This window comes from Pelodiscus sinensis, chromosome 1, assembly GCF_052426305.1.
Source record: "Pelodiscus sinensis isolate ZL-2025 chromosome 1, ASM5242630v1, whole genome shotgun sequence".
Taxonomy (NCBI): domain Eukaryota; kingdom Metazoa; phylum Chordata; order Testudines; family Trionychidae; genus Pelodiscus; species Pelodiscus sinensis.
The window spans coordinates 80517488-80537810 of record NC_143052.1 but is presented as its reverse complement, the minus strand read 5'-3'; the positions used below and the strand labels follow the sequence as shown (position 1 = coordinate 80537810).

The 20323-nt window shown below is 38.2% G+C and overlaps 1 protein-coding gene across 2 annotated transcripts in view; it reads left to right on the top strand.

Annotated features, from left to right (window-relative positions):
• Positions 1–3220: 3220 nt before the first annotated feature.
• EPYC (epiphycan) overlaps positions 3221–20323 on the top strand; it is a 31500-nt gene continuing 14397 nt past the window's right edge. The window contains exons 1-2 of one of the 2 annotated variants that reach the window (XM_006131076.5): positions 3221–3379; positions 5499–5679. In XM_006131076.5, coding sequence (XP_006131138.1) covers positions 5512–5679 — 168 coding nt within the window. In that variant the 5' untranslated portion in view covers positions 3221–3379; positions 5499–5511. Of the gene's footprint in view, positions 3380–5357; positions 5382–5498; positions 5680–20323 lie in introns of those variants that run through there. The other variant, XM_075933015.2, reaches the window with a different exon arrangement.

Here is a 20323-nt window from a genome sequence, read left to right as displayed (position 1 = left end):
TTAGTGAATTTGTGGCCCACACTGCCCTTTGATTGGGAAGAGGGTGGTGTTATTGATTCTGGCTTTTGAGCCACACTTCCCTGTGGAGGGGGGGTGTTGATATTGACTTGAGCCACCAGAACATATGGCCTGACATGAGTTATGGGTATAGTTGGGAGGGGAAGCATAGCCCCCTACAAACTGGTACACAGCCTCAGAGGCCCGATGTCCATCCCTGAAGTGGGATGGATGGGCTTGCCCCACAAGACCCTGATAGCTGCAAATCACTAAAGCACTGCTCTTCAAGATCTACAGGTATAACAAGTCACAGGGGTTAGGTCAGTACACTAAATCAACCTAATTATATTAGGAGTACAGGCTGAATTTCTCTGGTCTGAGACCCTTGGAACCTGGCTGATGCCAAATCATGGAACACTAGAACTGGAATGGACCTCTAGAGATCATCCAGTCCAGTCCCCTGCCTTCACGGGTAGGACCAAGCATCACCTAGATCATCCCTGACAGGTGTCTGTCTAACCTGCTCTTAAATATCTCCAATGATAGAGATTCCACAACCTCCCTAGGTAATTTATTCCAGTGTTTAACCACCCTGACAGTTAGGGAGTGTTTCCTAATGTCCAACCTAAACCTCCCTTGCTGCAGTTTAAGCCCATTGCTTCTTGTCCTATCATCAGAAGGCCAAGGAGAACAATTTTCCCCCTTCTCCCTGTGACACCCTTTTAGATACCTGAAAACTGCTATCATGTCTTCTCTTTTCCAAACTAAACAAGCCCAGTCCCTTCAGCCTTCCCTCATAGCTCATAGTTTTAGACCTGTCATAATTTTTGTTGCACTTCTGTGGACCTTCTCCAATTTCTTCATATCTTTCTTGAAATGTGGCGCTCAGAACTGGAATTTGCCGAACCACAGGAGGATAATATTGTCAAGCAGAATTACCAACACTTCCTTTGCTTACTGGGCTCTTAGAAGACATTTAGGGGTAAATTAGAGGTACATAACAGCACAGAACACAGAGCCAGAACTGGTGGTGAGAGAACAAGGAAACAAACTTTATGGGTCTGTGAGAAACTTGGCCGCACCTATGGTAAGCGAACATCCAGCTAACTAAAATCATGCTCAACCTTGGATGTTGTCAGACCAGAGAGTGTTTGACAAGAGAGGTTCAACCTGTATTAGAAACATGGACCTTCCTTTTTGATGAGCTTAGCTTAGCTTAGACCAGTGTCTCTCAAAGTGGTCCGCAAAACCACTTTGAGAAACCTGTTAACTGGCCACCCCACTTTGTTCATTTATTGGGGCCACAACTATAGTCTCTTGTGGCTCCATTTTGCCGTTTTCAGCCAGGGAGAGCCACAGGAAGTAGCGTGGGATGGGCTGCCGCTTCTTGCGGCTCCCCTTGGCTACAAACTGTCAACCAGAGTGAATGGGATCCGTGAGGCTCCATGGCCATGGTGCCAGTAAATAAACAAACCAGTGTAACCAGTTAATAGGTTCCTCAAAGTGGTTTCATGGACCACTTTGAGAAACACTGCCTTAGACAGTTACCTTCCTTAGACATGCTCAGCGTGCCTGCCTGTAAAAAATAATACTGTAAAAGAAAAAGTGAAGTAGAGAAAATCCTTCAAAATCATAAACACATGAATGAGTAAAACACTTAATAATTTTTAATATAAGGGAGACCTGCGCTTTATGAGCTGGTGGTAAACACTTGTATAATCAACAGAGGTAGCAAATCAGAACAACATTGCTCAGGATGGCTCTTACTCATTTTGCTGCACAGTGCGTGGAAGGCCCAACGGCTTGCTCTGAGGCCAAGTGGTAAAAGGTCACAATGCAATCAGCTCACTCCTCTTAGAGCCCAAGTATGATCCCATAGGCTTGAGGCTAGTGTTGCTGGATCCAGGAGCAAAGAGATGGAATTATTTGTAGAAACAGCATGTTGTAGAGAGGGCCTTCTTTAACATTTACTATCTCAGTTCTCTAATGGAGGAAACCATTGATATGATGGGAAGAGACCAAGGGAAAACGGAAATGACAAATACCCTTGTTCTTTTAAGACCTATCAGACAGCAGAAGAGGCCACTGGGGCTATGTCTACACTCACGGCTTCTTGCGTGAGAAATATGCAAATGAGGCTAAGCATGGAATATCGCCGAGCCTCATTTGCATACCTAATGAGCCGCCATTTTGCAGAAGAGGCTCTTGAACCAGAAGGAGCTGTCTACACTGCCCCTTCTTGCTCAAGAAAATCCCTCTTGTGCAATGCCACTATGCTGATTATTTTCAGGAATAACGGCATTGTGCAAGAGGGTTTTTCTTGCAGAAGAAGGGGCAGTGTAGATGGCTCCTTCTAGTGCAAGAGCCTCTTCTGCAAAAATGGTGGCTCATTAGGTATGCAAATGAGGCTCGGCGATATTCCACACTTAGCCTCATTTGCATAGTTCTCACGCAAGAAGCCACGAGTGTAGACATAGCCTGAATGTTCCTTACAAACAAAAGAACAAGTGAAGAGAGGGCGATATCATCATTATTTACCAGAGACTGGGAAAAGACTGGATGAGGCACTTTCTAAGGATATTGCTGAAAGACTGCTCCATGAAATGTAAAAAAATATTGAGCAATTGATGTTAGTTTTTGGATGTTTTAAATGGCTTACCCAAAACATGTTTTCCACTTGGTAATAAAGGGCAATAGTCAACTCTCAGTAATACCATTGTAAATCTAGAGTAACTCAACTGAATCTGGAATAATTCTATTGAAGTCAAAACTTAGAATGGTGTAACTTAGATCATAATTTGCACCAAGGTTAAAAACAATACAGATACCTTTTATAGGGTATTTAGATGTTATCATGGAATTTGTTACATTTAAATTACTTTTTCTTTAAATTTGGTATATTTTATTTTATATGTGAATATTAAATATTTATAAAGAGAAATCCTTCGAAATGTAAAAGCCTTGTTGGTGTAAGTTTTTGATTTCGTTTCACTGAATTAAAGCCTCCAGTACATCCTTGCATAGTGGTAATACATAGAATGCAAGTGTTTTACTTCTTTCCTTTATTGCAAGACTTATAATGAATGAACTCTAAAATTAAAAGAGTCATCTTCTCTCTCTACTCCTGAGATATAACTTCTGAAGTAAACTTTACTTTCTTACAATACTAGCTTTGTTTGACTTGACTTTGATTTGTTTCAGAAAAATTAATATCAAGGTGTTTGAAGACCAAAAGCCTATTCAGAGTGAGGTCTCTACTTGAGGGAAGGAATTGTATCACCCTCCCACAAGTCCAAAATCCCACTGCCATTGGTCAGGGTCAAATACCACCAGCTCTGCATTCTGAGTTACTCTGTGCCATTTGAGAAAGTAGAAGCCAAAGGTAAGTTTTATTACTTCTTTTCTCAACTGGTAAATTGGATTCTTAAAGATGGAATTTTTTTTATATTTGTTTTATACTATCATGGAAAATACTAATTCAAATATGGTAGATGATATTTACTTTATTTCTTTAAATATTTCTTAGTTCCTTCCTGTGAGAGGAGTACATGATCTTCAAGAAAATATTTGAACTGACAGCTACAGTAGATGCCAATAAAATTACAGTGTGTTCCAATATCTGTTGCATAAAAAAGTAAAAAGACACACATGCTTTGCAATCAGGTCTAGGTAGTACAGTCACAGTTATGGAGATACAGTTCAGTGGAGGTGATTACTCCATTAATTGATTACTTATTTTGTTGCTGATCTTCTTAAGTAAGATAAAGTATTTAAAAACATACATTTACACTTTCCTATCTAGGAAATGTAAAACTGGTTTTAAAATGTTTTGAACATAAAGAAAATGTAGGCAATTCTTAAATGATTAATTACATATACAGCAACTGCTCAGACAAATTTACACAAGGCAAAAAGAAACCTATGCCTGATATGTTAGTGTGAAAAGTTAGGGGAAATATACAGTACACTTTATTATTGGACCTTTGGGGATGAATGCTAGAATCAAGCCAACCATATAATGAGGCCAATAACAATCCTGATGAAAAGAACAGAAAATAAAGGCAAGGAAAACCAAACAAACTATTTCATGTTTTCTTTGGCTATTATACCATCACCAACAATTTAAAAATTGGGATTACAAAAACAGAATGAGGGCCATAGTGAATGCATTCGTATACTTGAAGGATCTGTAATATAATTATTGGAAAAAACCCACAACCAACCCTTTAATAATTAAGAACTTGCCATTCAATTCAGACTTGCTCAGAGACTAGCTAAACTGTCTCTAGGTTTTCCAAGCAGCAGCTAAAAAAATTGTGTGGAAAAAAGCACTGGAAGGAAAAATGAGTGCCTTGTGCTCTCCATCATCCCCTCTGGAATTTCGTATCCTCATGCCTAAACCTGCTTCATAAAGACCTTCTTTCAAGTAGCTGAAGTTCAGTCTGTTACTCAAAGTATGCAACCTCAAAAGGAAAGGAACTCATGAATTTCTTATCTCTTATACACTATGTACATTTTTAAGCTGCTAGAATTTATAAATGAAATAATAAAATACTGTGTATAGTCCTCACTTGCATTATGGTATCACACAGAGTACGGTTTCTTAGATCTACTCAACACTCATTATTACTGTCAATACTCTTGTTGAAATCTAAAGGTATAAGAGGGGATAAATATTTTTGAATAGAATCCTACTTGTGGAAATTTTAGATAATGAATGGATCACTTAAGCATGAGAGAGGAGGCATGTTAATATTCAATCCTGTATTACTGATTTAATGTTTCATATTTTAACACATTCAGGGAGAAGAGGTGATTATATCACACCATCATTTCTTACTGGAGCCAGTTTACAAATGGAGCAAGTGGTTAAGAAAATGGAGCATAGCATAACTTTAAGTATTAGTAGGGACATGTTGATTCTATTTTTTTTTGTTAGGGTTAATCTAGACAGCAGGGCTATTTTGGGATACCAGAGGTATTCTGAAATAGCTACCCCATATCTTTTAAATGCACGCATTATTTTGAAATATTATTTGAAATAACAGGCACGCTATTCTGGCATTCCTGTAACCTTGTTCCACAAGGGTTAAGGGATGTCTCAAAATAGCACATTATTTGGAAATTTGGCACTGTGTAGCTATTCTCATAGGGGCAAGTTTTGTCAAGAAATCTTTTGTTATTACTCTCTTGAAGCACATGAAAATTAGTGGGCCAGCTCCTGGTGTAAATAAGCACACATTCAATCAATTTTTTGCAGAGCGATGCTAATATATACCCGAAGTGGATGTAACTGAATGATCCAGATTCAAATGTTAAGGGATATTCATATTAACATAGCTAGCAAGTAATATTTTCAGTTAATGCTGCTGGAATTAACAAAGGTCTTTAGCTTTCAGAACTCTTGGTAAAATTGAATATTCTGCTTGTGTAAGATTGAAATGTCACAGGTTATTTCCAAGTATGTATTTACGCATATTATGTTTTGGTTCTCCCTTTAGAAAGAATTGAACAATGAAGACATTTACAAATATTTTTCTGGGACTTTTTATATTTGAGGCCATTTTGGCTGCTCCTACAATACATACCTTAACTTATGACTCTGAAACCTATGATGTAGCATTGGAAGACTTGGATAATCTTTATGACTATGATGAAAATATCCATGTTGATCACGCAGAGGTAATCTGATTTTCATTTATTTTGCTTTCCCAGAAAGTGCAATGCATAAATGCCAAGGTAGCTTAGGATTTTTTTAAAATGATTCGTCCCTGAGACAGGTCGGTTTGTGTGTAGCTACGGTTGACTCAGCTGTGTTCTATGTAATTTAATATGCCATACTTAACACGTGATTTCTCCCCATCTTTACATATGGTCCAGAAAGTGCCCCTGAGGGTTTTTAGAGCTAATCTTTTAGATTGTAGATGGTAGCCTCTGTTTCCCTCAGTTTTCCCGACATGTTGAAGCCTATTGTGGTAGTGACATCAAGTTGGTGGGACAAAACTGAGAAATAGAGAAGGTTATGATAAGACAAACATCATAAGCTCCCCAAAAAGAAGGACAGAAGGAAACTGTTTCCTGAGGCTGCATTATGGAACAAGGAATATGCAGGATACAGGTATTTCATCCCGCAAGCTCTTTCGACAACTGTAGGAATAGAGATGAAAGGGGAGATAAGAGAGAATGTAAGAAAGATAATTAAGGAGAAAAGACTTAAAAAAAATATTAAATTGATTACAATCCACTCCTGATGTAAGGACTTAGGCAAACTCCCAAAGAAGCAATGGGGGTTTGCCTGATTCAAGATGGAGTGCCAAGAAAATATTAAAAATAAAAGAATGTTAACTAATTTTGGATTAAAATAATAACAGCAAGACTTGCATGAATTATGATATGTTGGGAGTTCTGAATCTGAACCCTTTCTGTGCCATCAGATATTGATTAGGGCACAAACAAAGCTCTGCCATCCCTATCTATCATGCTGTTTGCCAGAAAGGCTAGCTTGTGTTTCTATAACTTCTTTATGAGGACAGGTTAATGGCCTCTCATTTAGCCCTTAATCTGGAGCATCAGTGACCTGCTTTTTGTACGGTCCCTACCCTTTGACATGCTCAGTTTGGATGGCCCCACAAGGAGTCAAAGCTCCTACCTGCACAGTTCTCAGGGTCATTGGAATGTAAGTTTGCATCAGAGTGTTGGCCCCAGCCCACACACATTTGGTGCTCATTACCTAACAGAATTATAGGCGTTATTGCTTTAATGTTCCACGATTGAGTTGGCCGGAGTCAGATGGTATAAATTAGCATAAGTCCATTGAAATCAATGATGACTACTAGCAGAGAATCTGTCCTAAGATCATAAATACATTCATGAACTCACCGATGTCGTTCAGGGGAGCTGTACTGTTCCTTTCAAAACAGAGGAAGATTTCACTATGCCAAAGATCAGCCTTGACACATAAATACTTGAAATGGGTTTAAAATGTTCCCAAAATATATGGTCCACAATAAGCTGGTTGCCCTAGGAGATGTTTGCAAATAGCCTGCTAATAACCATCTTCCTTCTCAGCTCCAGAGGCAGTACAGTCATTGAGAAAAGGTGGCTTACTTTCCCTTACAGAGATGGCTTCCCTTAATCCACTTCCTCTCTGCATAGCCCTCACTTGCTGACATCTAGCTCTCCCCACATTCATGTTTCTAGCAAGTCTTCTTTGGAAAAATTTACCCCTATTCACTGGAAGCCCCAGCTGTCTATCAGCTGAGTATACTGGATGTTGATTAATATGTGATACCTTTGCCTTGCTTCTATCTGAAAAAAAAGGAATATACACTACTACTGTAAGGCTTCTCATGTTTAAGGGAGACAGTTTTGCACCTGCTACCCTGCCTTTGTGATATCTCATTTAAAACAATAAATATATTAGGTCACCAAATGTTAGATGTGAATCTCATGTACTCTGTTCTCTTTGGGTGCATCTACGCAGCACCCTTAGTTTGAAATAAGCTACACAATTTGCGCTGCACAAATTGTGTAGCTTATTTCACATGTATTTCAAAATAGCTTATTTCATAATTTGGTGCTGTCTATACAAGGCTAGCTTGTGTGCCAAATTTTGAAATAACTTGCTATTCCGAAATGCCCCTTAACCATCATAGAATGAGGGTTACCGGGGCATCAGAATAAGCCACTTGTTATTTCAAAATAATGGGCTGCTTCAATAGACGTGGAATAACTATTTTGGGATACTTTCAGTATCTCAAAATAGTACCACAGTGTGGACGTACCCTTAGTGAGTCACCCCATAAGCTCCCATCTCACCAAGACATGGGGTGGCTCTTTACCAAATTCCAACAAATAAGGATTGAAAGAGGGCTTCTTGTGACTCACTTTCTGCTAAATAGATGTGCAGGGTTCAGAGCTTAATTTGTGCCCTGATTTGCCTGGGCAGAGTCTCAGCATCTCTAGGTTTGGTAGTTCATAGATTCAGTACCTCTGGGCTCCCAGACAGCAGCTGCTGGTCTCCAGATGCCCAGCTCTGAAGGCAGCTGTGCTGAAATACGAGTGGCAATGCACCATGTCAAGCTAACCCTACTTCTGCCTTACTTCTGGCTGCAGCGCTGCCTTCAGAGCTGGGCTCTCAACTAGCAACCACCACTCTCCAGCTGCCCAAGCTGTGCTTAATTGTTCTGGGGCTTGAAAGGACTGACTCTTGGCACTTTTTTCATACATGTTAAGCCCTGGCTAGGTTCTCAGCCCAATCTTTGCTCCCGCCAACCAAAGAAAACTTTCTCGCCATATCAGTTTCCTTCCACTTCACTATGAAAGCAATAAATGGGAGGAATGAGAGTCCCTCAATAGAAAAGAAATTAGAAATGGAGGAGTCCTATTGATGGATCCATCTCTTTCCCAAGGTTGCAGTGTCTCCTATTACTGAGCTAAGATCATTCAGTCTTACTTTATATTCCTCAAGTGAGGCATAATCCATCACAGCAGTTGGAAACTTTTGCAGTTTAATAGACCTCCCAGTAAGAACGTTTGCCAGATATCTAGCCAAAAATTTTCTTTGCTTAGTTCAATCACATTACTCCTTCCACACCCTATCCCCCCAAAAGTCACAACACTCATAGTCCTTGAAACTCAATGACAGTTCTTAATACTCAGCATCTTTACAAATCAAGCCATGTTAAAATAGGTGTCTAGATATGGATTTAGGTCCCTGGGGACACATTTAAAATTGTGATAAATTATATTTTAATTGTTTCTTGCAAAGTTTATCTATTCATTCTGTCACTGCTGACATGGAATCCCATTTTATTTATAGATCCAAGCTACACAAAGGGCTCTGTTTAATGAAAATTATCCATGCAAGGGCACAGAATGTAGATATGCACATCAAATAATGAGTGATAGTACTAAAACTCAGGCTAGCTATAGAATACCAGTCTATCCCATTTATACATGGCTGCACGTCAGGGTCCTGACATACTTTCTTTCAAATGAATGGGCTTTAGATCAAACCTTAGATCCTTAAGATGCTGTAGAATATTATTCTACCTCTTGAATTGAGGACTTAAAAGTCATGTTAGCTGAAAACTTGGATTAATTGTCTTCAAACATCCTATTTGTCATATAGATGGAGGTTCATTTTTTCAAAGTGCCCAACTTATGTAACAGCATCCCATCAAATGTCAATGGGACCTAGGGGCTGTTCAGAATTGTACCCAACAGGTATTCAAATGTGTAAGCATGAAATTCAGTTAGATCTTTGCAAAATGTGGGGGAGGGGAGGTAAAAAGTGGGTGAAAGAAGAATTAGGTCCATTTTATTTAAAAAGAGAGTACTTGATATTATTCTTTTATGAAAGTCCATGCTGGAGATTGTGTTGTCTGTGAGGTGAATTAATAGCACAGAATTAATAGATCGGAAAATTATCTCTTAATTTACCCTTATACATTTATCTTGATCATGACCTAGTTGCTTTTTTCTAGAGTACGTCTACTCTAGCCCCCTAGTTCGAACAAGGGAGGATAATGAGGGCAACCAAAATTGCTAATGAAGTGCGTGATTTAAATATCCTGCGCTTGATTAGCATGTTCCCGGCCGGTCGCCAATTTGGAAACTGACTAGCCCGAAGTAACTGCCCGCGTCTACACATGGCAGAGAAGCGGGATTCCGAGATAAACCCCTTAGTTCGAATTGACTGTTATTCCTCGTGGAATGAGGTTTAACAGTTATTTCGAACTAAGGGGTTTATCTCGGAATCCCACTTCTCTGCCGCATATAGACGCAGGAAGTTTCTTCAGGCTAGTCAGTTTCCAAAATGGCGACCGGCCAGGAATATGCTAATCAAGCACAGGATGTTTAAATCCCATGTTTCATTAGCAATTTTGGTTGCCCTCATTAGCCTCCCTCGTTCGAACTGGGGGCTAGTATAGACATACCCCTAGATTTGTAGGGGTCCATTGGTATGAAGTCACTGGAAGGCACATAAGGCAGTTGATTTTGCAAATATGTGAAGTCATATGAGTGTTCTCAGAACTGAATGTTTGGGAAGCTTAGTTGCTAACTCTTTACCAACCCCCACCCTCTTTAGGGTTTGATGGTAGGGTGTATGGGGGAGATGTGCACCTGAAGAGAAGTATCTGCAGAAAGGTTTGACAGAAGCAAACCATTTGGGAGGTAATTGAGGAAAACAGGAGCTATAATAAGTGGAAAAGGTCATGGAAGGAATACTTTAAAATTGCCTTTGTTGACAGATGTCCTTATTTTAAATAAGGAAATTCGGAGAAGAGGTCTGATTGGGTAATTTAAACCTGCTCATGAGAAAGAGGGCCTTAAAGATCTTCTTGTTTCCTCTGATGGTGAGAAGAGTATATTTCCTTTATGTTTTTTGCTTGGTATCTAGGGCCAGGAGTCATTTCTGTGTTTTCTGTTTAGAAAATCTTTCCTTGAGAAATTATTTTATTCCAGTGAAAATAAATGTATACTGGTATTTTTGTACAATCTATGGACTTTGTGGACTATTTTCTGTGACTAGTATCCCCTTGCTGGTGGCTCTTTGTTACCCCTGTGAGGTCTCAGAGTGTTGCTTGATTTATTTGTTAGTGCAACATTATGGTTTGTAGAATTAACAGGTTGCAGGGAGTCCCCAAGGTTTCTTCTGACAATGTAGATCTCAGACCTAGCTTCAGCTCCTTCAGTATGTTCATCTGGTATGATCAGTGTGTGTGGGAAACAGTATATGAATATTAGACAGGCAAGATAGCTGAGGTTTTGTATTACTTATGGGAAATGGGCTCAATCCTGCACCAGTGTTGGGCAACAGTATAATAGCTAAGGCCAAATTTTGGCTATGAAACCTAAAATTCTAAGAACCATTACCCTGAGACCTCTAACTCATACTAAGGCTTGTAGCTGAAGGAAATATATTGTCAGTCTTAATTAAAAGAGAGGTGACTCAAGTAGAAATGTATGTGGTGTTTGTAAACAGACCAGTGCCAACTCACAGACAGCAGGAAAAACAAAATGAACTTAAGAAACAGAAAGAAATGCTGATACATCATTAAATAATTAGACTAGGAAGAAGAGGTTTAACACTTTTTAGTCGGGTTTACCTTCTGAATATCTTCATTTATATACAAATTGTAATACCACATCTTTTCCTCACAGATGATTTTATTAATGAATATTTATATTACATTAGCAACCAAAGGGTCATAATTAATAGCGGGGCTTCCTTGTGCTAGGCTCTATAAAAAACATATACAAAGACATTGTTTCTTCCCCAAACCAGATGTTTTACTCACACGAATAGTGCCTTTAACAATGACTACTTCAGGGATTCAGAGGCTTTCGTTCAAAGGGAGCTCTCATGGAAGCTTTTAAATAAAAACTTGATTTGGAGAGCATGTCAGACAATATTGAGAACTGAAGATTGATATGTGCATGTTTCAGCAAGTAAATTCAAAGAAAGCCCTAGCACGGTTTAATTATAGGGTATATTTAAACATGGCTGTCCCCTCCTCCCCCCCTCCCCACAGAAAGTAGGAAGGAGAAAATAAGACTACATCTACACTATGAACAAAGGGTGTGATTTTCACCTTTTTGAAGACTAGCACTAGCTTGAGAGTGAGGATAATCATAAATAGTAGTGTAGCTGTGACAGGATGGGCAGCAATATGACTAAGTCATGCCAGGTACATACCTATGCAATTCAGATGATTATATACTTGGCAAAGCTAGGTCACGTCACTGTTACTCCCTTGTCCCAGTTGCACATGTGCTAACTTAATGGGAATCAGCGTGAATATGTCTAGATAGTCTAAGTATGTGAATAAAATGTTTTCAATTGAGATTTGAAATGAGATGGGGAAAATCAGTGAGGCAAAGAGCTACAAGGAGGCTATGCTAGAGGAAAAAGTAACAAGTTTAAGAGAAGGAACAGACATGAGGCCAGGAGATATTTAAGACAGGAAAAGGGTTGAAACAAAACAATATCCAGCAAATGATATGGGGAGAGCAAGGTGGGAAACTGTGTCAGAAGTCCACCCAATTTAAGCTTAATCAGTTTTCCCCTTTATTTATAAAAAATCAGACAGATTTGTTGCTACATTTTCTTCCCATATGTTAATGGCAAACAGATAGATGGAGTTGGTAGAGGCCAAGTTATCACATTCCTTGGCCCTGGGAAATTCTCCTGTACTTTCATGATGGAAGTCGTTGTGTCAGTCCTGCTCCCTCAGTTTTTGATCTGATGTTTGCCCAGTTTGGGCCTTGTTCACTTGGGTCTTCTAATTTCCTCTTTATGCATTACTTTGCCTTTATCCAATCAGCATGGAGCACGTGAATCATTTGCTTTAGGTAATATGCATCTACGTTGAAGCTTGCACATAACTTTTGCTATTTACACAATTTCCATATCATTCTACTTCTATATCTCTCTGCTCTGGGGATTTCCCAGTAAAAGCAGACTTATTGTTACAGGTTTATGGATTTTAACTAAAAGCTTCCAGCACATGTTATCTTTGCTCTGTCATCAGTGACATCAGCAATTCTCTGTGAAAGAAGAAATGGAATAACAGCAATCATGTCAGGCAAAGCCTTGGCTTAAATATTAAGCAAACTAATTCACTATCCATAATTCTATATCATGAAAGTATAACTAACAGAATTCTTAATCTGAGCATTCAGCAATTCTTCTTTATATTTCAGTATCATTAGTCAGCATGTGTTTATTATCATATAGGTGGTAAAATATAACAGTCCCAAAATGTCAGCATTTGGTTTATCTTTCTTAAACCTAGGTTTTCAGACTTTTTCACTCAACCTTAGACTTGCAAATCATTAAAATAAAAGTAATTTCTAAGTAATTTCCCTTGTACTGAATTTTAAGGGGTGTCTTAATTTTAGGGTCGCCTTAATCAAAGGGGAACAAGAGGCTAAACAGAGGATGGCTCAAACTGGTAATTGTCTGCACGTTATTTTATCCCATAATCCAAGTTTAAACCTAAGAATAAGTTAAAATTATTGCTCAGCTCTCCAGTCCAAACAAATTGGTGGTCTCAGTCCAATTCATAATGTACAGGCACACATGATTTAAAATCCACCCAATAATTGCCACACTTATTGGCAAGCTTATTTGCGATGAAGACTGAATAGATGTGTAGATTAAGCTACAAACTCACTACAAGTGATTTATGCCTCCAGATCTGAGGTGCATTGTCAAGGTAACATGAGGAAGCTTGTACTGCTGCTATTACCTATGCTGTATTTTCTTGGGCTAGATAGATGACTTCAGGATGACAATCCAACACCTTTCATAGGCATTAGCTGCATTTTTAAACTTCATCTAATGGAAAGTCTAACATGGAGCTGGGGAATCCTCAAATCAGCAAAGCATGTAAAGCTTTTGTAAGATAACATTGGTCCTTCATCTTGAGGCTAAACAGAGGATGGCTGGTGAAAATCTCCTGGTTTCTATTAAAATACTTATGTAACAAAAATGTGGTATAGGTGAGCAAATCCCATCCTGAGAAGAAATCATTTAGGATATGCTCTGGTCCCTGGTGACCAGCCTTATCCTATCTAGAAAACCTTCACAGGCTGGAGGAAGAACTTAAAAAGGGAAGCAGTGACTTCTGCTACCTGAGGCCTGATGATACTGATCTGATCAACCTGCATTGAAGGGACTTTTGAAGGTCAGGCTCTTCTACCAATCCCTAGAGAGACAGAAGTCTATCCATCAGTGGTGAATCTATTTGAGGAAGACACTGACCAGAAGAATTGCTGCAGGCTGACTTATTTCATCCACCTAATGCACTTCTAAATAGAATACATCAGGACAAGGAACTAGGGCACATGAAACTGCATGTGAAACTAGTCATCAGGATGGAGGATCAGAGTCATAATTTGATTTCATTGTCATCAATGTAAACCTGGAGTCTTTCCTTTTAAATCACTGGCCCATTCTGTATTATGGGACAATTACAACAGAAGCAGTAAGGAAAGCCTTAGTTAAACCAATAGAATCAGAAGTTACCTCAGGATTTACACCCATATGTCTGAGTGCATGAATGCAATCCAGACTCTCACCTTTGGAAAGAGAAGCTTCAGGATACCTGTTTGAAAAGATTCTGTGGCCAAAGATGATTGGATGAAATATTCCAACCTCCTATAAGAGATTCAGTGGAAGAACCCATGAACTTTCCTAAGTTTCCATGGACAGCTGACAAAGATATTAACTTCGGAAAAATCATGATACAATCAATTTTGTGTTCACAGAACTATGTACATGATAGTATACCTGCCCTGAACAACTTGCCATCTACATAAATGTTACATTAACATGCAATTTGCTGCTGTTCCCCTGTGTTATTGATTTTAATATAAAGAGAGAAAAATAAGAAACTATGCTGAAGCTACTGCTGGGATAGGCATCTTCAATTGCTAGGCATTTTCTCATATAGTAGTTTCCATTTTCTGAGGCATGCAACCTCCCTCTCTTCCTTCAAATGCCTTTCCCAAAACTCATTTGCTTTCAGTTAGTGTTTCATCATTAATTTCTGTTCAGGGTTATTTGCTTTCTCCATGTGCCTCTCCATCACAAAATTAATTGAAATAAAACAGCAAAAAGCTAATCTATTAAATTGTGTTATGAAAAACTCCCACCATTTTACTTTCTGCCTACAAAATGCTATATTGTGCATATGAAAAAGTGCCTCATTCTATTGATAGCATCTAAATAAATCTGTAAAGCTGGTAGAAGAGTCTATAGAACATTGGTTCTGACAATGGGGCTGATTTAAAGCCAGTTGATTTCAATGTAAATAATCTAATTGATTTTAATTGACTTTGGATCAGGTCGAACATTAGTAAATTTATACCAGAGATGAAGAGTTGTATAAAAAGAGCTACAGTACTGTAATTAGAAAGTAATTTTAAGAAGTATTGAGCACCTAAAATTCAAACAAAAGTCAGTTTGAGCTGAATGCTCTGCACTTTTGAAAACCAGATCTTAAGTTATTTAAGATATAGGCTTACAATTTCAAAGGTGACTAGTGATTTTAAGTGCTTGAAAAAAAGACTGATTTTCAGAAGTTGGGCGCTCAACACTTTAAAAAAAAATTACCCTTTTAGGCATACCAAGTTGAGCATGCAATTTAAATGGTCACTTATGAAAATTTAGTACATACTGTGAAAATACACAAAAGGAAAAATTACAAAATGCTATGGGGGTATTTAAGCTTAAAGGGTGTTATGGTGTTATATTAAATCAAGAAATAGTCTGACCACGTGATTCAATTTTCAAACATGAGTATGTATATGCACGAAGGAGGAGTTAAGGTTATCTGTGCAACCTTAGAGTTGACCATTATTTACCTTTGAGGATACAGTGTTTTCTCTGTGTGTACACAAAAAGGATATTTTAACAGTTTGCTTATGTTGCGGTGCATGTAGGCAAGACACAGTAGTTTGAAATGATTTAAAGAATCATGATATTTAACAAAGAGAAACAAAAACCCCATATACTTTGGTCCTCTGCAAATTTCTTTATAAAATCCTTCCCTTTCTTAAAATAAGTGAAGAGAACTACAGAGGGGAAAAAACTACTAAATCAGCTAGAATTGTTTTTGTCTGAAATATCAAAATATCTAATGAGGCCAATCTTGTCAAAATAGACATCTGGAAGACAAAGGACCATTTTTGACAGCATATAGTCTAGGAAATATTTTTCTCTTATGAAAATTTTGCGTGATCTGTAAAATAGGGAGGCCTGCAGGAATCACAAGCTTGATAATAAACAGACTTTTACCTCTAGGTCACTGGTTCAAATCCAGCCCCTGTGTAATGGCCAAGAAGTGTTTATTTTTTGAGACATGTTTGCAATATGTATCAATGGTTTCTATCCATATTCTAGTGGGGAGGTGTCAAAATAAAAACTCACCACTTAAACTGGTATTTTCCTTTACAAATTCAGAAGAGGTGCTACGAATTGAATGATCGTGAAGAATGTCTAAGCATCTAGGTTTATAATAGCCTCTCCAGATCACTATTTTAATCCATTGCCAGGACATGTTTAAGGAAGTTTTCACTGACGCAGCCATACTCTAACTGCTCTATAACTACTCTGTTTGAAAGAAAGTTTCAGTCCAGTATCTTTCACAAGCACACTTTCTTCAATTTCCTAACTCAAAAACAAGGGAAAATACTTATTTCAAAGGGGTTGTGTGTTGGAACTTAATTTATGTCAGTGAAGTATTTTAAGATTCTCTGACAGAATATCTTAGTAGAAAAACTACATACTATAAACAGTGTTCTAGTGATGTGCCTAAAAATATGGCTCATAGGGTGTACTAATAGTGGTAAACTTGAATGCTAGTAGAAGAACTACCTTGATGATCTGATCCTTATCATATAACATAGACCAAGTTTACAAGGAATTATTGGATATGTCAATAACTAGTATCTCTGAACCTCAATGATTTTCTTTCCCAAAACTTTCTTTGCAGTACAGTTTTCATATCTTACTTGAACAAAAATGTGCTATTACGAAGTTTGGAAACACATTTTGGGAATGTTAAAAAACATTTCCAAATTTGCACTTATAAAACACACAACTTTACAGATGTTCACAAAACAAAGGAAGTTGACTGACTTCCGTAAACAGACATATGCAACCACTTTTGCATAATACCAGGACAGGGTCAATAAGTTTGGAATGTATCTCTCCCTCTAAGCTGTCTCCATTCAGAGAACATCTGCCCTCATTTCCTGTGTTCTCTTTGGTCTTCTTTTCATTTGTCCCCATGTCCATTCCTGTTAAAGTTGTCCCACTCTCAGCCCCACAGATTTGAACAGTATTGCTATGTCTACACTGGCGGGTTCTTGTGCCAGAAATATGCAAATGAGGCTAAGTGTGGAATATTGCTGAGCCTCATAGATTCTCCTTCTGGCGCAAAAGCCTGTTCCGCAAAATGGCGGCTCATTAGATATGCAAATGAGGCTCAGCGATATTCCATGCTTAGCCTCATTCGCATATTTCTGGTGCAAGAACCCGCCAGTGTAGACATAGCCTATGTGTTTTTGATAGACAAGATAATTCTTACTTGCTGTTATGCCAAGTTAGCAATAACTCATTTGCTGTCTTGTGAAGGGGTTAATTTTTTTCCTTACCCCATTTGCTATTTTCCCTTCCACATTTAGAAACAGTAGTTCTTCCTAATTCCATCACATGCTTCCCTTTTAACTATATTGAAAGGACAGTATCTGTGGAACGTTTCAGTCATAACAAATATTGCTGCTTTCTATACACAGATCATTAGGACAAAATAAAAACTTGAGACTTGATTCTGTGTGGTATGAAACACCTATGAGATTCTAAACTGCTCCATTATTCACTGATTTCAATGCAACTCATCACTAAAGCTGGTCAGGCACATTGTCTGTTTTCCCATAGAAAAATGTTCAGTCAACAAAACTGAAACTGTTTGCAGGAAAGCATCGGTTCTGACTTTTTTTTTTAACTTAAATTGAAAAAAGTTTCAAAAATCTTGAAACATTCTGTTTGGAATTTTTCACTTCAAAAATGCTTGTTTCCTAGTTCAAAATGACTGGAAACTTGAGCTAATTCTAGTAAGAGGGAAAAGTCAAAAACCAAAACAGAGAATATCATCAAAACCAAATGTTTCAATTGGCCTGTACCAATTTTCTTTGCATTTTGTCAATTCATGAAAGTTTTCAAGATTGACTTTTGTCTCAATTTTGGGATAGGAGATATTTGGAAATTTTGATTTACCCAGATTGGGGAAAAAAATAAAACATTACCTCTCTTCAGCTCTCCTCAGCATGTGGGTCGTGTAATCACCCTCTAAGTTCACAACAAACTATTTCTATTCAATAAGAACAGTTTAGATGGTTTCCAGAATCTCTTCCATTCAGCATCACAGTTTCTCACATTATAAGCACTGATACAAAATTACAGGACAATATTCCTGGAATTGGTCTTTCCAAAATAAACTGCACTTACTGAAGATATAATCGAGCTAAGTACTTGCATGGGAATTACAATAGTGTTTTTGCACAGCTTTGTTCATATTTAGGATATAGAGCAAGTGTCATGTGTGTTTGTTAACTTATTTGGCCTTCATGGAAAGGCTGATTTAAAAATATCCTAGCAGAAAAAGTCCTCATTAAAATGTAGGTAGCTAGGATTTATGGACAGTAGCTCAGGATATACCACAAACCACACTCACTGGAGTCGAGGCGACAAGAACAGATGAGCTTGGCCTGGGAAGGGGCAGTGCCAAATCATCTGGGAGTCGTGGAGATTCCGCATCTCTCCCAACTCACCTGGTGGGACTTGTATAAAGCCCCATCTAGTCGGTAAAGCAGCCTCCCCCAGCAGAAAGTTATGGTGGTATGAATGCCCCCTCCACCACTGGTCACATATGGACACAGAGGATGGGGTGTGAATTGCACCAACCTGCACTTGCAGGAAGGCAGGTTAAGTATGCAAGTTATCTTGATAGCCTCCATCCGAATTTCAAAAAAACCATTTACTAGCAGAAGAGAGTTCTAGCACTAGATGCAGGCTGCCCATTAATAATTACATGCAGCCCACAGATGCCTGTGGTTTGGTTTCTAATTTTCATAACACTTCAGAATCATGAATCTGGACAGTTTTTCAGTTCAGCTTCTCTAGTTTGAAAATGAATAAATCAAAGTGGCTTAACTAGGGAGTCCATTATGGGCAGCACACGAGCATGTGATGTTTGTTCAATTTTCTGGGTTGATGCAAGGATAGGCAGTGATATTGCATTCTAAAAAGAATTCTTTAAACAGAATGCTGAGCTGGTGAGAGGGGTGTCAGGCCTCATGGAGAAGACTTTACTCTCTTGAACTAAAATTCTTTATTGTCCCACTCCTCCCAAAAAATATATTCCTTAAACGCCAAAGTAATGATTTATCGACTTGGGGTACCAAATGGTGCATTTCAGTTGGGTCCAAACACTAAAAGAGGCCTCCCTACACCTTAATATGGAGCAACATATGACAATTTATTAAACACTTTAGAGGAAGAATTAGTTCTAGCCCGAGTCCTTGAGGGAAATTTTCAGTGCACAAACACGAGGCCCACAGCCGTAGACCTTTGTAAGGCAATGGGAACTGAGCTTGTAAACTTGTAAACGGTGCACTTATGTGACTGCTCAGAGAATCAAACACCATCCAGCTGATTAGCAGAGTGTCCACAGCTAGGTTTTATGTTTCTGTTGGTGATGTACATATGCACATGCTTCAGTGCACATAAAATTATTTTGCATGAATATAGAAAAAAATCTGCACATGGATGGAAAAGATCAGAGGGAACCTTGGTGCTGCCTCACCCCCAGCTTGAAGTGGTTTCCATTATATAAAGAGTTTACTGTTTGGCTCAATAGCCTTCAGTATCCCCACTAAAAAGTTTGCTCCAACACCCATGCTAAAAACTAGACATATTCATTTGTATCCTGAAGTTGTTTTGGAGCAACTTTGAGAGACTATAGCTTTATAGTTGTATAGTAACAAAAATTGGTTCTTCCAACTTAGAAGGTGGCAAGACTCATGGAAGGAGAAAATGTTTCCTAGTGCTGGGCCAGGGTTTACCAAACTATAGGATTTTCTTGAATGAAGGACTTAGTGTTCATTTAGATGCTTTTTATCTTCAACTCTCCCTTTTTGTATCCTCTGTGACTGTTGATGAATAAAGCTGTATGGTGCTGTCAAGCATTCAGAGAGTGAAAAAAAGTTGACAAACATTAAAACTAGTTTATTATGACAAGTACTGACTGCCTTTTCTGTTTTAAAATGGAGAGTTTTTAAACATATCACAGTTCAAATGTGATGTACATATGCGGGTATGTTTTGTGGATTTATTCTGGCACGCTTTGGCATTCTAAATTCAGATGATTAGCATTTTTCTTTGGAGCTTCTTAGTAACTTTTAATCTGTCAGATAGAACATAACAAGCTGCATGACACAATCAGTTCATTAAATCTATTGTTGAATAAGGGTGAGAAAAAGATCTTGGTTAACAGAAGTTCCTATTAATGCAGAATTAGTATAATATCTTCCCTAACAATGAAAATATCTGAGGTGTAAAGTGAATAAATATGTGTAAGTTTTATAAGCTCTACAATTGCAGACCAAGCCAAAGTCATCTGGTAGCTGCAGTATAAAACGCAGATGTACCACTGAGCTTCAGAGCATGTCTGACCTCTAATGGTAGAATCTATTAGAACATCACCAGCCATTGAGTGAAATATGTAATATACCTCCTTATAATATAACT